This window comes from Triturus cristatus, chromosome 4_2 (genome assembly GCF_964204655.1).
Source record: "Triturus cristatus chromosome 4_2, aTriCri1.1, whole genome shotgun sequence".
NCBI lineage: Eukaryota > Metazoa > Chordata > Amphibia > Caudata > Salamandridae > Triturus > Triturus cristatus.
Genome location: NC_140586.1, coordinates 939,859,986 through 939,885,075, shown reverse-complemented (window position 1 = coordinate 939,885,075; position 25,090 = coordinate 939,859,986). Strand labels below are relative to the sequence as shown.

Sequence of the window (25,090 nt, the reverse complement as noted above, 5' to 3'; positions counted from 1 at the left end):
GTATATGTTATCGGTAAACGTCGTAGGTCCTGCATGACAGGGTACTTTTGGGACTACACTACATGGCGCCCAACGTGGTATAATAAAGGCGCACTTACTCAACAGTAGAATCTGAGTAGCTCAGTTGTGCTTGGTCTTATTCTCAGAGACCCTGCTTACAAAACCCAGAGACGTCTGGAGTAAGAGGGAAAAAATTCCGCCACAGCTGAGTAGACGAGATATCCTATGTATTGGCAGTTGGTTAATCAAGCTTGAAAGGAAAATTCCCAAAAATTGTGCATAAAACCTTTGCATAAATCCTTTAAATAACTTCCTTAGACAGTTGGTCTGTGTTCAAAACACAATGGTTGAAGAGGGAGATTTAGACGCCCTAAACCAGGGACTTAATCAGACTGGTGAGGAAGATTCAAATGCAATACATATTGCCCCCAAAGAAAGACACACTTTAACAGTTAAACTACTCAAACATGGGTTACCACCCAGAGGAGGTGTAGTAACATTCGTGATAGAGGCTCTCGAAGATTTCAAAACAGAGGTATTCTACTCATGGGTTATATTCCCAGCAGCAGATGCTGTTTCAAAACTTTGTCATTATTATTTACATGATGACATTCCAGCGGTCTACACTCCGTTTGAGGAGACTGAAATCCCGCTTACTTTCCAGGAACCTATTTTCTGGTCTAATGGCACCCTACCCCACATAAGAACAAGAGCAAGACTTGGTCCGTTAGGGATTGCAGGAGCAACATGGTCGATATTAGTGACCTATGCACCACATCCAGACATTGACACAATGCCACAGGATGAACTACTTGTTCAACACAAAGAGTTGATAATACTCTACAGAAACATGACAAACTTTGTCTTGAGGACACTCGCTGTCCAACCAACGGTAATTACAACAAATCCAGCTCCTACAAAGAGCAGAGGGGAAACGGCCACTACAACATGTCAGTTTCCACTCATTACCATAACCACGCATGCATTACAACGCATGCGTGGTGACAACGAAAAGCCTTTACCACGCATACCTTTATTACGAAATACTTAGTAAAGGCATGTGTGCTAAAGTTACAAAAAAAAAAAAAAGCGGGGTTGTGGGTGTCTCCCCCCCGCAAAAAAAGTGTGGGATATAAAAATGGCGCTTGGGTCGGCAACCCCCCCCCCCCAAAAAATGCACCTGTTTCCGAAGTATAAAGACATTTTCCTCTTAATGACGTACAACGTCACCACGGAGGATCAAGGAGAGGAAAGGTAAGGAGGAATGAGGAGTTGGTGTCGCGGAGGGGTACATTTAAGAGGAACATTTTTAGGGGGAAAATCCTTTAACATGAAAATGCCATTTACATGCATAGTTTAACAACGAAAATTGTTGTAAAAGTATGCGTGTAAAAGGAATTTTCGTGGTAAAGGATATGCGTGGTGATGGCATTCGCGTTGTAACGCATGCGGGGTAAAGGCATGCATTACAACGGAATGCGTTGTAAAGTCATACAACCAGAGCAGAGCACAGGGACTAAAATTACTCCACAAACATTACACGGTTATGGGCAAAGTGCCCACAAAACGTGAACAAATTCCTTTCTGGATAGCTCAGAAAATAACCCAGTTAGAAGCAGTATTCCCAAATACAACACCATTTGAAAAACACAGAATGTTAACAATCTGTTTGCCCATGGAGATAACACCACAGTTAGAGAATTGCACCTCTTGGGGTACAGCCATTGCTGCCATATATACCAGGACACATGGTATTCCTTCACTAGCAGTAGTGCCAGATGTATTAAGGCAAATACAAAACGACTATGGAGCAGAACCTGCCCTAAACTTAGGGATGAAGTTATTAAATAACTATGACCAGGTATCAGCCATAATACTAGCTAACATTAAAGGGGAAGCAGCATCAGTGGCAATCCGCTAACGCCTAAGGGAGTTCTCTCCACTAGAATAGGAGAACGAACTACCCAAAATAATTGAAACTGCATATGCAGAATTAGGTAGAGATAGTTTGGGGGGAAAAGCTTTAAAACCTCAACTAAAAGGCAGTCCTGAAAAGGACACCTTTAAACAAACACCAAATTCTTCGAAAAGAAGTGGAACAATAAAAAAGAAAATGTTAAAGACAAAAGATCTCAGTTCGAAGGTCGGTCTCCTCAAAGGGAACCCTCTGAAAAAAGGTACAACCTTAGGAATATGGATAATATTAGGAAACCTGACAGGTATCAAGATACTGATACACGTTCCTCTCGTTCCTTTCAGGGCTCGAAGAAAGGCTCCGAAAGAGAAGGACAGTCAGAACACAGAGAGGAGCGCACACAGTCCAGAGATAAGCAGCGCGCTCAAGAATTTACTTCTAAAAAAGAAGTGAAGCAAAATCCAAAACCTCAATTTAAGAAAAAGAAAGTTGCTGGTCTGAAAATCAGTCATGCTCAGAAATCTGAAGACACAACTTCTGAACGGGGAATGAGCTCTGACGATGCTAGACAGCGTGTCAGAAGTAACAATAGTTCGCCTGAATCTGAAGGAATTCCTGGTGACAGCGGAGTTGAATGATTACATCACGGTGGAAACACCAGGGTGAGCGTTCCACATACATTATTTGAAATAACACTCCGGCTGGAGGGGGACAAGCCCAGAAAAGTAAAAAGTATTTTTTGGAAAAACTTATCGTCTGGTTATGACATCCTGTTAGTAGAACAAGATTGGCCGCCTGCATTCGTTAGGGAGTGTCCCAGGGGAAAAGATATCATTTTTCCCTCTTTTTCTGACTTTGAACCCATTCACTTAAAGCATGCTTATGCACAGGAGTGGGCAGTAGCCCAAGCTCCAGCATTGTACAAAAATCACGCAGAGTGGGATGAGAGCTCAACCTACAAAGTGATTCCGTTAAAAGTTTCACCTAATGCTCAGAGGCAATACCCAATAAAACCAGAAGCTAAAAAACAGGTCAGGGAGATCTTAGATCAGCTTGAATACCAGGGGGCCATTGAAAAATGTACCTCTCCAATGAACAATCCTTTGTTTCCCGTCTCTAAACCAGACAACACATATCGTCTAGTCTTAGATTACAGACATTTAAACTCATACACAAATACATTTGCTGTCCAAAATGCACATAGTGCCACATTAATGAACAACATTGTGCACAAAAAATACAAAAGCACACTAGATATCTCAAATGGATTTTTCTGCCAAAATATAAGTAGGTATCTGACCGCCTTCAGCGTGTTGGGGTCTCAGCGACAATTCTGTCGTTTAGCACAAGAGTATAAAAATAGCCCAGGTGTATTTTCAGCAAGAGTAACAGAGTTACTTCAAAATTTTGATGATGGGGGGCGTGAATGATCCGACCCAGAAGTTTCTCGGACACCCAGGGCGAGAACGGCGAGGTCCAGAGATCCGAGGCCTACACCAGCACTGAAAGCCGGGGCCTCGAGTGACGGAGGTGCCCCGGTCGGAGCACGGCTGTCTCGGGGGCGGGGGCGGCGTGTTTGCGGCCCCGGGCGGACCGTTGCCTGAGCGGATGGGCGAGGCCTGAGCGATATCGCAGAGGGTGACCCTGCGGAGGCGGCACAATCGAGCACAGCGATCCTGGCCGGCCCCTGCAGCGAGGAAGGGCCGGCAGAGTGGAGCCGAGGAGCTGCCCATCCTGGCTGCCTGCAGCGCGACTCTGGGCGCCGCGGCCTGGCGCTGGTGAGGACTCGGGGCTGCCCTGCTTTCGCGGGCGAAGTCGACGCGACGCAGGCTGATCCGATCCGGAGTTTCCCGGACGCCCAAAGCGTGCACAACGAGACCCGGTGAGCTGCGGCCTGCATCGGCGCTGAAAGCCGGGGCCTTGAGTGATGGAGGTGCCCCAGACGGTGAGCGGCCGTCCCTGAGGCGGAGGCGGGGTGTTTGCAGCCGCTGACCAACCTCCGAGTGGAGGGGTGAGGACAGTGCTATACCGCAGCGAGTGGCCCTGCGAAGAGGTGCTCATCGGGCCCGGAGATCCCGGTCCGCCCCCGGCTGCGAGGCTCAACGAGTGTAGTGGAGCGGAGGCGCTGCTCGTCCTGGCTGCCTGCGGCGCGACTCCTGACACTGCTGCCTGGCACCTGTGCGGTACCCCGGGACGCCTGCTATTTACTGTGACCGGAAGGGAGGACTAAGGGCTGTGCCCCCGCCTGCTGCCGGCCTTCGCCGAGTGCTGCCTGAGTTGGACGTTGCCCGGTCAGGGAGGCCCGTTTCGCCGGCTCGTCGGTGGCGGGCGAGAGGGAGAGGGCCGCCTGCTGCGACCATGAGCGGGAAGGGGCTCAAAGGAAACTCACAGGGCAAACTTGATAAATTCGCCTATACCAAGGACTCCTCCGCGCCGCCTGACCGTGGCAGGCGCACCGAGAAGATGGCGGCGGACAAAGAGACGCCTAAAGTAACGCTGGAAGACATCATGGCTGCCTTGACACAAGTACAGACGACGGTGGGGTCAATCTCCACGGACGTGTCTCTTCTCCGAGCAGACTTCCAGAAAATGTCCGCCAGGGTTGCGGATGTTGAGCAGGTGACAGAGACCCTGGCAAAAGACTCGAGTTATCTCCTACAAAAGGTGTCCCAGCTGGAGATGGACAACAAGCGCATGGCGGCCAGGCTGGACGATCAAGAGGGGCGTTCTCGCCGCAACAACGTGCGCATTACAGGGATCCCCGAAAGCGAAGGGCACCCAGCCATGGACCTCTACATTGAAGACTTGATCAAGTCCAAGTTGCAACCCAGGGGCCTGTCTACCTTCTTCTCGGTGGAACGCGCCCATAGGGTGCCCGGCGGCCGACCGCGAGTGGGTGCGCCCCCGCGGCCCGTCTTGGCCCGCCTGTTCAATTTCCGCGACAGGGATGCCATTCTTCAGGCGGCGCGGGTGGCGCCGCCCATCCATCTCCAGAACTCCACGGTGTCCTTTTTCCCGGACTATACGGCGGCGGTGGCGGCACAGCGCCGAAGTTTCCTGGAGGTCAAAAAGAAGCTGAGGGCCCGGGAACTTCCCTACGCTATGCTCTTCCCGGCGCGACTCCGTGTGGTAGCGGATGGCAAAACTGTATTTTTCAGCACACCGGAGGAGGCCCACGACTGGCTGGAGGGCTGGCGCCCGGCTGCGGGTGGTGGTCACTCGGCCCGCAGGACGAGACGCTTGGGGAGTGAGGAGGACTCTGAGGGCCGCGACCGGCGTGCAGAGGAGACTGAGGGGGAACCCAACAGCTGATGCCGCAGCGGCGGCGTGAAGCCGGTGACTAATATTTGGTGCCCACCGATGCTGGACTGGCCTACGTCCTATTGCCAGAGGGTGTGAACGATGGGACCTGGGGACAGGGGATGTCTTGGTCTTCCTCGGACCCCACGCTCCTTACAGCGCAAGTACTGGTTGGGGTTTTGGGAATGGAGCACTCTGCTGAGTTGGGGTGGCGGGCAGTTCTGAGTCCGTGTGGCAGGGAGGCAGGGAGGGGGGGCGGGGGGGAGGGGGGAATGTTCTATAGTTTTGTTGTTATGTTGAGGTTTTGTAGGACACGGGCCTTTGACCTAAACTCACCGCACTTTCACTGCATGACACATGCATCACGCCACGCTATCCGCACCACGCTCCGTCACTTCGCCCAGCCACCGTAATGTCTGAGGTGCAGCGTGACCCACCCCCTGCCGGCGCTCTGGCCCCGGCGCCACCCCTCTCTTTACTCACATGGAATGTACGGGGCTTGGGAGATAAAATTAAGCGGGGCCTGGTCCTGCATAGTCTCAAACGATGCTCCCCGACAGTGGCCTTGCTCCAGGAGACCCACCTCACTGGCTCCACAACTAAAGCGCTTGACAGATGGGGGTATAAGATGGTGGCGCACTCTGAATTCACCTCTGGGTCCCGGGGGGTTGGTATCCTGCTGCGGCGTCGGTCCCCCTTGATCGTGCTTAGTGTACACACAGACGGGGCTGGGTGCTTCGCCGCAGCGCACGTACAATGGGAGGGCCGGCCCCTCAACATAGTGTCCGTCTATATCCCACCCGGACTGCATGCTTCGGCGCTCCCGGCACTCAGTGAGTTCCTGCTCGCACTACCGGAGGGTGAGGTATTATTGGGTGGCGACTTTAATGCGGTGATGGACGACCTCACTGACCGGTCTCCACCTAGGGGAAAGACTGGGGGAGTGTCCCGCCTCGCGGGCTTCGCGACGGCGATCGGATTAACGGACATATGGCGGCTGCATCATCCAACGGCACAGCACTACACGTACTACTCCGGGGTGCATGACAGTCTCACCCGCATTGATTACTTTCTAGGTTCCCCCGGTTGTCTCCAGAATGTTGACAGTATAAACATTCAACCCAGAGGCATCTCTGATCCCTCCCCGATCCTCTTGCAATACACCAGTTATCATCTAATGCGCCGTCGCGTTTATCCACTACGCCCTAGCTACCTTCGCCTACCAAAGATCAGTAAATCCATAGTGCAAACGACGAAGTTCTACTTCCAAGAAAATGCGACTTCGGTCGACTCCCCTGCGATTCTCTGGGAGGCGTACAAAACGGTGGTGCGGGGCCGGGCGATGGCCGCCGTTGCGGAACACAAGCGCGAACAGGTAGCTGAACTACAACCGCTTGAGACCGAGCTCCGGGCGGCGGAGGCCCGCCAAGCCGCGGCTCCCTCCCGTGCAACCTCGCATGACCTGTATGTGGCCCAGGCGAAATACAAAGAGCACCTCGCAGAGCGAGTCCGGCAGCGCCTTGAGGCTTCGAGGCATACTGTTTATGATGTGGGGGACAAAACTGGTAGGTTACTGGCGTGGCTTGACAGGCGCGATGACGGCGCCAGGGGGATTGCGCAGCTGAGCACCGATGAGGGATTGGCAGTAACAGACCCACGAGTAATAGTGCGCACTCTGGCGGAGCACTTCCGCGAAGTCTACTCCTCCAGCTCGTCCATGACGGTGGAGATGGCACTGACTTACGTCAAAGACCTGCAGATGCCCAAGCTCTCCCCTGAGGCTCGAGAGACGCTCGAGGCTGAGCTCACGGTGGAGGAGCTCCAGGCGGCTATCGGCGCGCTGCAGCCTGGTAAGGCGCTCGGACTGAACGGCATCCCAATCGAGCTTTACCAGCGTCTCTCCGAGACGTTAACGCCACACCTGCTGAATATGTTCACGCGTAGCCTCGAGGTGGGAGAACTCCCTGAGGACCAGCGGACGGCCACCATTGTGGTAATTCCGAAACCGGGTAAGCCGATGGACCGATGTACCTCATACCGTCCCATTTCACTGATCAACACGGAGGCAAAGATCCTCGCGAAGGCGTTGGCCGCCCGGCTCACACCTCACTTATCTGACATTGTACACCCGGATCAATCCGGCTTTATGCCTGGCAGGAGTACGTCTCACAATCTGAGGCGGCTGCATGGGGTGCTGGCCCGAGTGGAGCGGTTGCAGGAGCCGGCTGTTATTCTCTCCCTTGACGCACGAATGGCGTTTGACATGGTGGAGTGGCCCTTTCTTTTCGCGGTACTCCAGCATCTGGGGTTCGGACCGAAATTTTGTGCCTGGGTCCAGCTCCTCTATACTAAGCCTCTCGCCCATGTCACGGCCAACGGACACATGTCGGAGGACTTCCCATTGACACGTGGCACGAGACAGGGCTGCCCTCTGTCGCCTCTGCTTTTCGCCCTAGTGCTTGAGCCGTTGGCGGCTTGGATCCGCTGGGAGCCCATGATGCGGGGCCTCTGGTGGTCTGCCGACTGGGAGGACCGCGTCTCCCTCTACGCGGATGACATACTACTCTATTTGTCCTCCCCGAGGCGTTCCATCTTGACGCTATTGAACATCTGCGAGATTTTTGGCCGGGCGTCTGGGTACACGATCAACTGGTCGAAGTCGGTCCTCCTGGTACTAAGGGGCCCACTCCCGCGGCTACCGCCGAGTTGCCCGCTCCGGGTGACAGAGGGGTCTTTCAAATACCTGGGGATACACATCGCGCTGGATCAGGCGGAATTCTTCAAGCGCAATCTAAGCCCTCAGATAGACCGCCTTAAGCGGGACGTGCGGTACTGGGGAGCGCTGCCCCTGACCCTGGTCGGAAGAGCGGCGCTCTTCAAGATGATGGCTCTGCCGCGGTTTCTCTATGTACTGGAGAATACCCCATCCCAGGTGCCTCCGGTCTACTTCCGTGCGATAGCGGCTCAGGTGTCCAACCTGCTCTGGGGCAACAAGCCGGCGCGCATAGCGCAGTCTAAGCTGGTTTGCGGGTGGTATGATGGGGGAATTGCACTCCCGGATATCCAACTTTATTACTGGGCGGCGCAACTGAAGGTGATTAACCAGTGGCTCCACGCGCCTCAATCTGACCCGGCATTCAAGGCGGATAGGGACGTGTTGGGTGAGAGGGGTATGCTGTCCCCACTGTATGACACCCGACTGGCCTCGAGGATGATCGGCCCTTTGCGGCAGACTATATCCATCTGGCATGCTGCTCAGGCCAAGTTGGGATGGCGAGGAGTCTTGACTCAGCTAATGCCTCTGTGGGATGCCAAGAAGCTGGGACGTCTGAGAGACAGCAAGGGCTTCGACGCTTGGGATACCATTGGAATATCAACGATAGGCGATGTGTGGCAAAAGGGGGAGGTTGTCCGGTTCGCGAACCTGCAGCAGCAGTACGAGCTGGCCCCCTCGGAATGGTTCCGATACCTCCAGATGAGGCATGCCTTAATGGCGCAGCTGGCTCCTGGAGCGAAGGTTCCGGAGGCGTCCCCGCTAGAGGACAGGTTGCTGACGGAATATATGCCAAAGAAGGCCACTTCCTTCACGTACCGCAAGCTGGTCAACAATCTACCGGACCCTATGGGGACCCTGCGGGAGCGGTGGGCTGACGAGCTCGGCGATCTCGATGACCCAGAGTGGCGTGAGGCACTGGCCTCGCCGCGCGAGGCGGGTATACCCTCGAGGCTGCGACTGGTGCAACTTCGTATATTGCATCGCTCCTACTACATCAGATGCTTACTACACAAGCTGGGCAGGGCGCCACATCCCTTCTGCTTGCGGGGTTGTGGGGAGGAGGGAACCTTTTATCACACTATCTGGGACTGCCCAATCATTCAAGACTTTTGGAAACGAGTGCTGCGTACAATGTCACAGGCGTGTGGAATATCGCTGTTGCCGGAACCCAGACGCTGCTTGGTAAATGTGTGGGAGCCCAATGACCTTAATCGTCAGACGCAGGGTTGGGTGACGCTGGGCATCATGACGGCCAAAAGGAATATAGCCCAAAAATGGGGTGCAGAGGAGGTGCCGCTGCTGTCCACGTGGCGCAAGGAAATGGACGCAGCCATGTTTGCAGAGCGTTCTGTATTCATTAGACGGGGATGCCCTCGCAAGTGGGCCAAGGTCTGGGGGGCATGGAACACGTACAGGGGAGAAATATGCGAGCCGCCGCCTCTTTCGGATGAGGACTCCTCTGACTCGGATGGTTAAGGGGGCCTGCGGGGCGGTGGGAGGGTGGGGAACCAGAGTCTTGCGAGCTGCATTAGAACTTGGGTTGGTTGAGGGACTGTGCAATGGGGTGGTGCTCTATCTAGGGATATGTATACGAGGTTCGTTTCAATGTCCTACTGTTTTCACTGTTTTACAAAACAATAAAATTCTTTAAAAAAAAAAAAAAAAAAATTTTGATGATGAAGCGTTGTCCTATGTGGATGATATTTATCTGACTGACGACTTAGAGAGGCACTTGACTAGGGTAAGCACCATTATTATGGGATTTGCCGCAGAGGGTTACAAGTTCAACTTTAAAAAGTCGAAAATAGCCCACCTCTATGTCCTATTTTTGGGATATGAGTTGTCAAGTGAAGGCAGCCAACGTTTTAGAAAAGTGTGCGCTGCTTCAACCTCGAAAATCATTAAATTTACAATCAATACTAGGATTCCTAAATTTCGGCAGGACATACATTTTAGATTACGCACAAAGGGTAAAACCTTTCTATGAATTAATAAAACCTGACTTTTCAGCCAGAGATTGGACACAAGAACATACCAGTATTCTTCGTTTACTCCAGGAAGACATGATTGCTTCCAAACACTTACAAACACGCGTAAATGTACGCCACCTAGTGATCCGAAAACATAGCGGGTCAATGCGGGTACACATATTTGACCTTTAATGAGGGAGAAACTGTGCCAATTGCTTACAAATCACACCTGTATAAGAATGCAGAAATGCGTTTCACTTCAACAGAAAAAATCCTGACAGCAAACTGCCGTAGCTAGAGAGAGAGCACTGGCTCAGGGGAAATGCATCATTGTCGTAACCCCAGTACCAGCTTTAGAATCTGTTACAAAGGCCAGAATCCCAAATGCGAAAGCGTTACATCCGAGGTGGATACAATGGGCTAATTCTCTTACTGCAACAGATGTTGAGTACAGATTTGATCCGAGTTTAAAAACTCAAGCATTCCTGCAATATGAACAAGAAAATCCTCTACCAAATAAAATCTTGCCTCTTGAACAATATGAATATATTATCTATACTGACGGATCTGCGCAACCGGCCATTAGAAGTGACCAGCAACATTTTTCAACGTGTGCAATCGTTAAAGGCCGCATGCATGGTGGAAAGTTCCATCCTAGCTGCACAAAGACGCAATCTCTAGGAGACTGCATGGCTCAGTTGGCAGAATTAAAAGCACTAATACTTGCACTGAAAAATATGGATCACAAATTCCCCACACGTATTGTGTGTGATTCTTTTTACTGTGTACAGTCGTACAAAGAGTCGTACAAAGAGTACTAACAACATTGGGAACAGAACGGGTTTAAAGATGCAAAAGGTGGCCCAATTAAGCATAAACTGCTATGGGAACAGCTAGTGGACTTGAAAACCGAACTACCAAGGACTCACGTGATCCATACACTGAGTCATCAATGTGATGGTGTTCACGTTGAAGGGAATTCATTGGCTGATGAAGCTGCAAAGAGGGCTGTTCGCTCAGCTTCTGTGTCTGCGCTGACTCGTTCACAAACAGGAATAGACGGAGAAATAATGGTAGCTGTCATTGCATCACGCAAGGGCAGCACAGCAATACCTAAAAAATTTCCACTCAAATACTTCTACAAATTAGATGCACAGAACATTCCATATGTTCAAATTCCTGGAGTGGGGGATAGAGTTATACCAAATATGGATCGTAGGCAAGGGTTAATACTAGCTGCACACAAGGGTTTGGGCTCTGTGCATACAGGCGAAAATGCGACTTTCTGTACTTAAATAGCACTACTGGTGGCCAGGGTTATCGAAGCTCCACCGTTTCACGCCCAGCACAGACGCCATTACTGAAGTCAGACAAACCTCTCGCATGTGTGTACTTGGACCACTGTGGCCCCTTACAAACGGACGGGGCTTACAGATATATCATGGTTGCCGTGGATTCTTGCTCGAGAGTCCTATGGGTTTGGCCTCAGCGTTCTGCTGACGCTCAAACTGTTATAAATGAGTCTTCATCGGTACATACACAGTTAGCACGTTACACTCTGACCGCGGCCCTGCGTTTAGCTCTCGGGCTTACAAAGAGGCCATGGAAGGAATGGGCGTTGCATTGCGGTTCTCATCATCGTATCCTCGTGAGGGAAATTCTGTTGTGGAGAGAAAAAAACGGGACTTAAAGCAATCTTTAACACCTAGGGTATTAGGCAGAGGCGGTAGTTGGGTCACACACTTGTATGGGGTTCAGCGGGCATTAAATAGCCAGCCAAGAAGCTCACAAGGGGGAGTCACTCCATATGAGATCCTCTTTGGGACACGAATGTGGGTACCTGATCTTGATTGTGAAGGCGCAGTGGTTGATGAAAAACCATTTGACATTCATGATCGTTTGGCTGTTTTACAGGATCTGAAAGAATCCAGGACAAAACAAAGCAATGTCCATCTAAAGCAGACTGCCACTGAGGAAGTCAAGGTAGTCACAGCAAGACCTGTCTGGATCCCAAAAGTCGGGGATCTGGTCAGAGAGAAAATTGTGGACAAAAAGGAATTTGTACCTTCTTACATAAAACCTGTACCAGTCATTGCAGTACACGGAACAAGAACTGTGCTGCTCCCGCCTCTTGCTGGAAAAAAGGAGAAAAGATTTGTCTCAATTGACTTAATCAAACCACACTATGTGGCCGATACTAAATAGTAGGCCTAGTGGACTCCGATGTAACAGACGTCCTCTTCTAGCTACAATGCAAGAAGTTGAAACAGAGAGACTCATCACGTTTGACGAGCCACCTGTAAGAAATGAAGGACTAAGCAACAACGCCATGGAACTTATTCTACTTGAACCAAATATTCAAAATCAAAATAATTCACAAGTTGCAATTCGACCAAATACAGACGTCTACATCAACTTGCCTCGTCAAGAGGACAATAACATTTCAACTAATCCCGATGCAATTCCAACAATTGATCGAACTGCTTCTGGCCATTTCATGAACTTTGATACATTTTCACTGGATCCAAGCGAACCAGAAACAATGCCAGCCAAAACACTGTTGAAGCAACAAGCAAAGAAGTTTCTTTTCTTCCTTGGATTGAACTCTGGGTAATTTCAGGGATAATGTTTTTTTCGTTTATGGCTAGGCTTAGTATTGACTTTTAGTATGCTTATTAATGGAGATTATCTTCAACAAGATTCCACAGCTCAAAAGGTCAACGTCATCCTGAAGCCACACACATCGTCACATCGTGAACAAAGTGACTTGTCATCAGTGAACATCACAGCTGTTCCTATACCAGATGGTATAGTTTGGGACAAGGTTGATTTCAACATATTCGGACCGAACGTTTAAAAATTAATCATTTATTTTAAATCTCATTAAGTGATTTCATTACCTCCAGTACATATTCTGATGATTGGGATACTGAAACAGTTACAAACATGTTATCTGATTTAGAGAAAACTGATGCATTTTCTAATAATGAAATGTTAGATGGTTCATCAGATTATGACAAATTGTACTGCTACCAACATTATGGTCATCACTTCCTACACAAATCCATTTCACCTAGGAATGTATTTGCGTACCAACAGTGGGAACATTGCCCAACACCACCAAAGAGTAGCTCACAAACATTTGCATAAAAATGTGCCTACTTTTCAGGGTTTAACATCACAGATCCAGCCTCATTTTATTATAAGGTTGCACCATCGTCAGCACTGAAAATTATGCTAACAAACACTAAACAGATTTATTCTGCTTCCTTTTTGGCCCGATTGTCTTAACAGGGTTTCGACCTATGGCAAGACGAAATTGACACAAAATCGATTTGGGGTTCAAGGGACTGGCCAGGGTACTGAGGCACTATTTAGAGCATGCCTCATTCCGCAGAAGATAATCTTTTTGAATGATACTGTGCAACAGACATCCTGTCTTGGAATAGCCAAGAGGAAGGTTCTGAACTCTCCAAAGTTTCCAACACCGATACATGAGTGGCAGAATTCTTCTACAAAAGAAGGGGTGAGTGTTGATGACATTCTAAAGTACAATAGATCTGACCCCAACTGGAAGGAGTGGGCGGTTTGGCCCTTAGACACAAACATATGTCATAAACGGTTACTATACATCATCGAGGGACTAAGTATGCATAGGCCAGACCCATGTTATGTACAGAGAGAACATCCAGGAGTAGTGACGTCGTATAGTGTTGGGAAGTTGTGCCTACAATGGCTAAAGACCTCAACACTTGCAGAAGTGAAACAACACTTAACTTTACTCACACAGGACATGGATCTTAGGGACTTTATACTGGGACCTAGGAAACAGTGTCAAAAACGTTTCATATATGCAGGCATTTATGCTGCCTATAATGAAAACTGGAAGATTTCACAAATTGAAGCCGCAGAAAGAATACGGGAAATAGACCATATAAACCTAGAAAAATGCTTTTGCTGTGGTGGATAATGGGTTAACAACTTTGACCTCCAGAGTATATTCATTGGGCAACATTGTATCTTATGCTATTGACATACTGGAACAATATTTAGCCATATTACAACAAGGCCAGTCTCAGTTATGTTCTCTTATGTTATTAGGCTGGACGCTGCAATCTTTGTGTGCAGGCTATGTGCCTTGGCGTTTTATCAAAACGTCGTCTCTGTTTTCAGAATACAATCTAACTGATATACAGATAGAGATGGCACAAAGGGGAGCTAAATATACAATGCTGCAAATTGAAAAACTGGACAGGATTCCATTTACAGTAGCTGAATTACCATCAACTGAGTGGCTTATCCATGGCCAAATCACTCTCCCGGTCACTACATTCCAGTTTCACTATTGCCTTGAGCAAAGGCAGGCACATATGAAAAACTGGGTAAAGAATAAATCCTGGGAATTACCATATAAATTTCGGTGCCGTAGTGGGGATCAAGAAGTGTTTCTTAGTGGTACCAACTGCAAGTACCCTTTAAGCGGTTCTCTCATATGCCAAGATATTGTTTTGCATGGGGCCTGTAATGGTTCAGTTTTAAATCTGTCTTGCCACTCGAAAGGAACACCAGCTGCCGTGATAACGCCAGTGTTCGAGTTACTGTAAAATGGGAGTTTCTTGATGCTGAACGATCAAGGTTGTTGTGGCATGCTTCCAGGCATTGCATATCTGGTCACTGTGAACACCAGAGTTACTTGTTGTATGCTTTGTGCAGAATGAAAGCCATGCTTTTACAGCAAACCGTGCCGCTGACCTCCGCTCGAGAAACCTTTGAACTTCAGGTACTTCAATGTCTGTCCCCTGCTGTAGCAGGCAACGATAATATTATGTCTCCCGGCCAGGACTTCTAATCTGAATCTGGCACACCGTGTGCTTGGAACAACTATGGAACTTTTCCTTCCTGTTCTATTTTCAAGATAAATTTTGCAAATTGACACTTTCCAAAGCATGGCCTTCTAAGTATGCTTACAGTAGTTCAACTTGTGTGATCGAACTCATTTAGAACTGTGATTTCCGGAATTTTACAACATTTTCAAACATTACCAAAGAACCTTCTCATTGTTTTTTAAACAGTTTTTACGTGATTTTTAACATTTTTAGAAACATTTTAAATTACTGCTTGATAATTATATGCACGACACTGTTAAACCTGTGTGTTTCAAGAAACGTGTATTATTATTAAGTATAAGGTGGAGTGGGTGTTATATTTCATATCAGTACCCTACTAAAGGTCCAGGGAACATCGTACACTTTCTCTACATCAGCTCCCGTTATTTCATATGAACGAGCCTTATAAGGACATAACTCTAAATAAGGACAGCATGCCTTGTATGGACATAACGCCTTATAAGGACTGTAGCCTTTTATGGACTAAACCTTTCACCTAGTTCCATGCCGAGGGTGGGTTTTTCCCAATCGATATTGCTAAGATGTCATCCTTAGCGCATATGAATAATTGATGAGTACACTCTCCAGGAGGTACACTTCACCTCTCCCATCGACGCACAAGGTTTAATCCCCAACGTCATCTTCCTACTGAACAATGGGGAACACACATACATAGACTATATAAATATAGCACCTCTTGCTATCAGAAAGCAGGAGGGACCCGAGACTTCACGGCCGACACACTGACCAGAGACGCTGCAGCTCCGGCATGCCATCGCTCCAGCTGACAGTGGTCTGACAATCCCTTGCCGGGTGTCCAGCTCAAGTCCAGGACGAAGTCCCACACTCACTATTCAGGTAATGGGGTTCGACTAACAGCCTAGTGGGATTCTTGGCTCTTAGGCTTAGGTACTAGTCAGGCATCTTAGGAGTACGCACTTTATTTTATAAATGCATTCTATATTCATGTATCTGTTTATAACTATTACACAATTGTAGAACAATATTATTTCTTTCTATTCACTGTACTGCTGGTTCTATATCTCTGCTACTGTATTACAGTCGTAGCAGCGCATATATCTTACATGAGAAGAACAACGGTACAATAAACTCTTATTATAAAAACGCCCGACTGTTTCTTCTGTGTATCTCTCCGAGAGCAAAACAAGCGAGCACGATTGACTGGGTGAAAAGTAATATATTGTTTCCACGAGTCTGAGGTTATTGTGTTCTGAGGTTGCCAAAAACGAATCCCTCTGATAGCAGGAGATTCTAGTGGCACTACGAGCTAGCTAATGCAAACCATAGGCTAACGTATGCTGCGGGGGTGTATGGAGTTAGTCTGCCACCAAACCCACAGTATATGTTATCCGTAAATGTCATAGGTCCTGCATGACAGGGTACTTTTGGGACTACACTAAAGGTCCTGCTGAATGGATTTCCAGTAGTTGGCTTCCTCCGGCCCCCTACAGCTGCTAGGGATGCGCTGGACCTTGCTTCTTCCAGGACAGCCTTGTCCTCCTGTTGGATAGTCAAAATCCCTTCTCTTACCTGACAGGTGTGAGAAAGTGCCATCTTTCTTGCATGGTATGCCCACACTGCTGAATTGCTGAATGTACTTTGACTGAGTGTGCCCTGGACTCCGGCCAATCAGGTGCCCAGGGCCTATGTCCCTTCCCTAAAACCTAAAACCCCAAATTGGCAAACCCTGGCCACATGTCAGCCCCTGGTAAATGGTATCCTAGGTACCCAGGGCCTTGTGACCAGGGAAGGCCTCTAAGGGCTGCAGCACTTATTGTGCCACCCTTAGAGGCCATGTACCCTAACACAAACACACTGCCCTTGCAGGCTGAGTGTCTGGCTACAAGACAAAACAAAGAGTCGACATGGCACACATCCCTGTGTGTCATGCCCACAACCTACACTGCCCAGGCATACATCAGCCACCCCTCTAGCTGGGTGCCCTATGCCAGTGGTGTGGGAACAGGAGTATGAGCCCTGTGCCCCTGCAGTACCCAGGTCCATTCCTGGGCACTGTAAGTGTGGTGCTGCCATTTAAGAGTACATGGTGCTGAGAGCTCGTCAAACACAAACTCCACAGCACCATAATGGCAACACTGAAGACTGAGAAGTTTGGTATCAATCTTCTCAGCACATTAAACCCACACTGATGCCAGTGTGGGATTTAATGTATAAAGCACTACAGAGGGCATCTTAGAGATGCCCCCTGAAACCTAACCTACAATTCACGTCTTGTCTGGGAGGCTGCCTAGGCTGCCACACAGCAGACATGTTGCTGGACCCCTGGGTGGAGAGCCCCCGCTCTCCTGGGCCTGCAACAATGCACATCCTGGGTGAGGTGCTAGGTCTCCTCCCCCAGGATGGGCAGGGGGAAGCTTCAAAGGCATGCCGCCTTTGTGAGCTTCTTCAGGCCACTTGCTGTACCCAGCAAACTGGTCCCCACCGGTTCTGACCCCCACTCTGGCGGGAAGACTGGCCGGAAACCCCAAGTAAGGACAGGGCGATGTGACAGCCTCTGCCAACCCCATCCCTCAGGTGGAGGAGGCGAGGTTAAGCACATCTCCGGGCTCTCGCCATCTTGAAGATGGGAAGCCCTGCCCAATCAAGACTAGGCTACTGCCCCCCTCCCACCGGAGAGTGGCAGGATAGGGGGTGTATCCACCACAGGGCAGAGACCCATTGGTCCCTGCCCTTTACCTACCTGTAACGCCCCTAAATCTAGTATTTAGGGGCACCCTGAACCTTCCTGCAGCTGCTAAGAAGAGGAAGACACCAACTGCTTTGGCCCCAGCCCTACCGGCCTGTTGACCCTCGAACCTGCTCCTGCTAAATCCCGGCACCTCTTGTGGCCAGCAACCTCTCAAACCCCGGAGGACCTGGCTGCCTTGTGACTCTGAGCATCTGGGACTCCCATGAGCAGTGGCTCTGCTCAAAGCAAGTTTCTAACCCCTGGCATCAGCCCGGAGCCGCGAACCCTGCACACTCTGCACCCGCCAAGCCTGGCCTGTGCCGGAGTGGACAAAGACCCTGACGACGTCCCCCTGGTGACTGTGACCCGGAATCCGACACCCAAGGACTCACCTCAACGCTCCTGACGACGCCTGCAGCCTCAGAAACAGGGACCCCCCAACCGCGATCAACAGAGGGTAAGATTTCCTGACATCAAAAGGCACCCCTGCACCCGGCGCCCTGCGGCCCCCTGTGCCCGACTCCTGGGTACCTACCTATCCTCCAACTACCCAACTTACCTGTCGAAGTGGTGGTGGCACCTGAAGAATCTTCGTCCCCGAGCTTGCAGCCTTTGTTCGTCCTGGAGCTTTCCTATTGAAATCCATTGAGCGCCGAAGGCTCAAAAGCACCCTGCACCCAGCCGCCCTAGTGGCCCTGGCAGTTTAACTTCTACTCCTACCTACTTCCCCATTTGCCCTGAGCAAGTGAAAAGGAGCCCAGCTCCCACAGCCGCGTGGCCTGCTAGTCAGCAGCCACCAACCAAGGCCCCCCTGCCTCCCATAGGATAACATTGGGACTAACTCACTCTGTACCCGGCCGCCCCAGTGCCGCTGAGGGTGTAACAACTGTACCAACCTGACCCTGGGAGACCCCTGAGTTTGTGCCCAGAACCTTAACTCTGCCAGTCGAGTACTTACCCAAAAAACAATAACCCAAATTTCTTCCATAGGGTAACATTGACTGGTTTCTTCTGAAATTTCTTCAAAGTGTTGAGTTTCTAAAACTTAAAATATTCACCTAAAATCAACCGAGTAACGAAAACGGAAATACTCACCTGCTATTAGGAGAGATCCCAGTGCTGGATCTTGGTGCCCAGCACTGACCCTGAAAAGTACTCACAACCGTACTTACCACTAACCCAATTTTCTTCCATAGGAAATCATTGACTGTTTTTCTGGGAAATGTATTCCAAATGTCGATTTTTGCAAACCACGAATATTCTTTAAATATCGTACCAACTGTGAAAACGTAATTACTTACCTGTTTTAGATAGAGGTCCCAGTACTGAGCCTAGGAGCCCAGCCCTGGATTACAAAAGTAACGAGAACATACTTTACCCGTAACTTGAATTTTCTCCCATATGGAATCATTGACTGTTTTTCTATGAAATTTCTTCTAAGTGTCAACTTTTAAAATAGCAAAATATTGCCTAAAAATCACAACAGTAACTAAGACGAATTTACTCACTTGTTTCCAAGAACTGTCCCAGGACTGAATCTAGGATCCAGTCCTGGAGTTAGAAAAGTAATCCTGAAAGTAATCTATTGCAAATAACTTAAAACTCCAATTGAGCTCAATGTATTATTGTGTTTGAAATTGTGTTGCCTATTGCAACAACCTGTAACTATTACCTACAAAAGTCCATTGCATATTGCAAAAGTATTTAACTAAAGCATCTCATTCTGAGAAAGTATATTTTAATACCTATTGTTGGTTCTAAAATAAAACAACCATATATTTTTTGTGTGTGAGACCATTTGCTGACTGAGTTTGTACAACAAATGCTTTACACTGTCCTCTGATACTGCCTTACTGCTTGACCAAGCTACCACTTTAGAGAGTAAGGTTATATCTAACTTTAGCCTCTGCCAAACCTCTGGGGACTGTGGACTCTGTACACACTGTACCTATTTGGGAACAGTATGTACAGAACCACTTTCTCACAAAAGGCAGGCAGGCTTCTAGGCTCTTCAGGACAGGTACCAGCAATTAATTCAGACTGCAGGTGTCGTCCCTTCAACTCGGTTAGACTGTCAGGCAGACACCAGACCTGGTGGCAAGAAAGCACCTGAGTGCTCTGCAGAGCACTTTATTCTTTGGTAACTGAGGATTTTGAAATGGGGCATACATGAGGGCTAGATGGTCCCACTTGTGAACACAACTGACAGAAAGGAGATGTATTTTACTCTGGCACACTCTTACATTCTGTGTATGCACCACACAGGCTACACACACCAACATGGTTAACACAGCACTTGAGATGTTAGCGCAAAGCCTGGACAGGGACATAGAAACAGAGCTTTACATGAGTGGGTCAGTAGGACGCCACTCCAGTGATACTGATGAAAAGATCTCATCAGACTATTGATCCTTATAACAGGGTGCATCGCCACCACCGCTCTATCTGTTAAATCCATGACAGTCCTCTGTCTTAAATAAAAGCACACTTGGTGTGACCCTCCAGGTCACAGGAGCGGTCCAAGACCTCTCATAGTCCCTTGTTAGAAATTGCACAGTACTGGGGTGGCAGAAAAATCTCACGTAATGGTTTTCTGTTACTTTGTGATAGATTTGCCCAGTAACGTACAGTTGCAAGGTGGACGCCATGGAATGGGGAACTGCCAAGAGGGACAGATTTTTCTGGTCGTCAAATCACATGCGATTTGCCATTTCATGGGGATTTTCGTGCTAGTATTTACCACCTGTTTCCAGCAGGTGTTAGTTATATTCATGTAGTTGGTTTGGGGGGTGGCAAGAGTAGGAGAGGGAAGGGGAAACTTTTCTAACAGGGCAAAGCATTGTGTGTTCCCCCAGTTAGAAAAAAAGACAGTACAAGTCTTGGCTACTACTGCTGCAGACAAAGTCTTATGATGCTTTACCAGCAAATGTTTCCGTCTGGAAAAATCGTGTCATGTTTTTCTTCACCCGGTAAATCCAGGTGCAGAAAAACCTACAACTGATAATCAGCTGGAATTAAATTAACACATGAAAGTACGCTTTAATTTCGTTGCGCTTGAGTTAGTTGAGGGATAGATCTAGGCATAGGGCTCGCAACACACATAGATTAGCATGAAGCCGAGGCCAAAAATCTAAATTCAGGATACCAGATACATGCAGTTGGCAACTCGGCAGGCGGAAACGCCTGTTGTCAATGGAGGGGACATTCCCATCCCAGACATCTACATTAAAAATGAATTAATAATATTTTTTTAAAATAGATGTTTTGTGCCAGCCCATATGACTTAAATATCTACCTCTGGGATTCTGTGTTACAACTCCACAGGGTACATGTGAGTTATGTGAGTATTAAAATTTTGAAAATTTAACAAATTCTCACTTGTACATCTGAGTGCTCTCAGTTTACAATTCTTCACTTTCCTGTGTCAGAAAAAGAGCTCAAATTTATCAAAATTCTGCATTGATTTGACTTGTAATTTATATATTTGGAAATTTACTTCTATTAACTGTCTAATTTTAAATCTACAGGTGATTGAAATTACGTGCAAAGAAAGCAAGGTTTAGTGCTAGGCAACCAAATGTCATTGCCATAAGGAGGATTATTTTGAAAACCTGAAGGACATCCAGTATTTTAAGTTTAAACAATTTCCAAAATCTAGATGTGGCGTGGACCTGGGAGCTGAGAAAAGTACTATACCTGTAAGTGAAGTCTCTAATTTTGCATTTCATTAACCCAGAGCAAAGCCATATCTGTGCACACAGCATCAGAAATAATGTAGAAAGACCACTTCAGCATGCCCATCTGAAATATTATCAGAAAGACAAATTGCCTCAGCATGACAGAATAAACGTTAATCTAAAGCCTCATCTAATTCCAGAGAGGAAGCACACACCGCATAAAAGAAGTTATTGCAAAAGGTTTTTTCTGCAGACCATCATAGAAAAGACACTGAAAGAAGACTTTGAAGCCGACACATCCGACAGCCAAAAGCACTGAGATTAAAAATCACTCTTGCTCAACAACCGTTTTTAACCAGGGACAACTTCGAGACTAATTGCCTCTGGATATAACACCTCAAACCACTCGCAATACCCTTAAAGATACACACTTCATTATGTCCATGACCATCTCAAATAAATGTTTCCTTTTTAATGTGTACTATTCTGTAATTCCATGTAAATCAGCTTAGCATTATCTTTTGAGCAGCAGTATATGTCAAACTGTTCAATATAAAAATTGATTAAGTGAACACTGGGGCGCTATATCTAATGTAAATCCCTGTCATCAGAACTACAAACTTTGCTTCATGTATAGGAAGGTTAAAAGGAACTGATGTTCTGCGACTGATAATCCACAATAGTACTGTGCATGTTCTAGCGCCCTCAGTTACTGCCATTACGTCAGTGCAAAAAGGTACTTAACATTTAATCATTCAATATCCGACTAACACCTTATCACTGCTTTGCTAGAAACCTATATAAATGAATGGGAGAAAAATGTCAGTCACAAAATAAGTTGCTGCCGGAGAGGCCATAACCTGAAGACCATTATCTGCGAGAAACCTTTCAACAGGTGCTTGTAGGGCTGCTTCCAGACATATTTTGCTCAATTCAAGTGTTGAGGAGATTGCACATGATTTTTTAGAGATTAATGCTGACCATTATCTAAACAAGCCCGACTGTAGAATTGGCTTCACTCTCATCATGGCATTTAAGAAAAAGAAAAACAAACTTGGTGACATTAACTCTAGAAATACATTTTATGAAAACACGGACTATGAGAACAAATTCAGTGTTCAAACCAGCCGTACTCAACACAAAATAACCCAAGCTGGGAAAAAAAGATTCAGCCGTAAATATCATGTCACTGATAATGTGAGATTGCCTGCTGGGGATAAACTCTCTCAGTGCTCTGAATGCCCAAAAATTTTCCGCCGTAAATCTTATCTCACTGATCATATGAGAATCCACACTGGGGATAAACTCTCTCAGTGCTCTGAATGCCAAAAATGTTTCCGCCGTAAATCGCATCTAACTGAACATGTGAGAATCCACACAGGGGAAAAACCTTATCAGTGTTCTGAATGCCAGCAAAGATTTTGTAGAAAATCGAATCTTTCTCAACATGCAATAACCCACTCTGGGGAAAAACCTTATCAGTGCTCTGAGTGCCAGAAATCTTTCAGTTGCCAAAGCACTTTCACTCGGCATACAAGAACCCACACTGGGGAAAAACCTTATCAGTGCACGGAATGCCAGAAATGTTTCATTGACAAAAACAGTCTCACTCGGCATACAAGAACCCACACTGGAGAGAAACCTTATCAGTGCTCTGAATGCCAGAAATGTTTCAGTTACAAAAGCTTACTCACTGAACATATAAGAACCCACACTGGAGAAAACCCTTATCAGTGCTCTGAATGCCAGAAAAGGTTTTGTAACAAACTGAGTCTTACTCGACATGCAATAACCCACTCTTTGGAAAAACCTAATCAGTGCTCTGAATGCCAGAAATGTTTCAATGTAAAAAGCAGTCTCACTCGGCACATAAGAATCCACACTGGGGAAAAACCTTATCAGTGCTCTGAATGCCAGAAAAGTTTCAGTGAAAAAAGCATACTCACTGACCATACAAGAACCCACACTGGAGGAAAACCTTATCAGTGCTCTGAATGCCAGCGAAGGTTTCGTAACAAACCAAGTCTTTCTCAACATGCAATAACCCACTCTGTGGAAAAACCTTATCTGTGCTCCGAATGCCAGAATTGTTTCAGTGACAAAAGAAGACTTTCTATACATACAAGAACCCACACTGGGGCAAACCGTTATCAGTGCTCTGAATGCCCAAAAAGTTTCAGCCGTAAATCTTATCTCACTGAACATGTAAGAATCCACACTGGGGAAAAACCATATCAGTGCTCTGAATGCCAGAAACGTTTCAGAGGTAGAGACTATTACAAGCGCCATAAGCAAACACACACCGTCCAAAATAATTTATAGTGCTCTGATTGCCAGAAAAGATTCAATTTTAAACGCAGTCTCACACTACATGAGCAAACACACACAGGGAAAAAACTTTACCAGTGCTCTGAATGCCAGAAATGCCTCTTTGATAGGCACTGCCTCACTAGCCATGAGAGACTCACACTGGGAAAAAAACCATATGAGTGCTCTGAATGCCAGAAAACCTTCAGAGAGAAACGCTTTCTCACTCAACATGAGAAACTCCACACTGGAGAAAATCCTTATGCCAGAAAAGCTTTTATCTGAAAGACAGTGTTACACGTCATGAGAGATCCCATACTGGGTGAAAACCTTATGAGTGCTTGTAATGCAAGCACATCTTTGGTTACAAACTGCTTTTCATTCGATATGAGTGTACTCACACGGAGGAAAAAAGCCTTAGGGTGTTCTGAATGTCAGAAAAGGTTTAGTCACAAATACAATCTAATTCGACATGTGAGAACCCACACTGGATTAAAGCCTTATACGTGCTCTGAATGCAAGAAAGGTTTTAGTCGGAAAAGAAAGTCAGTCTCACTAAACATGAGAAATGCATCCACACCAGGTGAATAGGAACCCAAATCCATCCTGAGTTGCAGAAAAGCTTCTAATGCAACCTGACTTTACATGAAAGAGCAAAAATTGTAGTTGCAATAGGATTTATCAATAAAATCTTGCAGTATAACTTAGGCTGCTGGCGTGCAACCTCCAAATAAATTTGTGGGATTGAAAATAGTCAACAAATTCCCCAAGCAGTTTGAGTATCTGAAAGTTACAAAACTCTCAAGGTCACTACTCGACTCAGAGAAATGTTAGTGCTTGCAAAAATCAACTAATTGCATCAAAATTCACATTATTTCTGTCTCAAATGTAATAGACCCAAAAGGCTTCTACTCACCCTTGTTTGTTTACATAAGACTGAAATATATATTTTGGGTGCAGTGTTTTGTCCACTTTGTTAACATTATTGAATACAGAATTTTCTTGATACGTTTTACTGCTGCTGTATCTCAACACACAAGATACTGACATTTGGTAGCGCTGTTTCTGGTGGATACTCCTTTACCTGCTAATTCCTCACTTTGGGAATATTCCCCAGGCGCCAGATTGGATACAGAAACTTTAAAGCAGTCCTGCTGCACGCCGGTAGAAGACATCGCGCAGCTCAGTGTCAACGTCTTTCTGCTCCAGAGTGACGAGCGGAGTCGCATATGAGCACTAACCATTCTCATTGTGAACAAACTCGGGGGGGCTCGTGGGTTCATTATCTCACAGGAATGTATCACATTTGCAGGCCCTGTGTAAAGTTTAATTCATCTTTTTTAAATGAATAAAATTCAGATGAGTCCTTTTCATTTCTAAAAATTCAAATTGTATTCTCAGCAACAAGTGTACATATAAATTTCTGAGTGATGTCAGCGCAGTGCTCAAGGTGAAAGTAATATGATGATTAAACAATCAGATCCACATATTATACACAGAAACAGGACAGTGAATTACTTTTGTACAATACAAGCTAAGCAAAGCTGAT

At 47.2% G+C, this 25,090-nt stretch overlaps 1 protein-coding gene across 1 annotated transcript in view; it reads left to right on the top strand.

Annotated features, from left to right (window-relative positions):
- Nucleotides 1-24,840, top strand: part of LOC146838994 (uncharacterized) — a 71,391-nt gene extending 46,551 nt beyond the window's left edge. Inside the window, exon 2 of the mRNA XM_085603029.1 lies at nucleotides 21,085-24,840. Within this exon, the coding sequence (XP_085459155.1) occupies nucleotides 22,261-23,556 (1,296 nt within the window). The 5' untranslated portion in view covers nucleotides 21,085-22,260 and the 3' untranslated portion in view covers nucleotides 23,557-24,840. The remainder of the gene's footprint in view (nucleotides 1-21,084) is intronic.
- The last annotated feature ends 250 nt before the right edge of the window (nucleotides 24,841-25,090 follow it).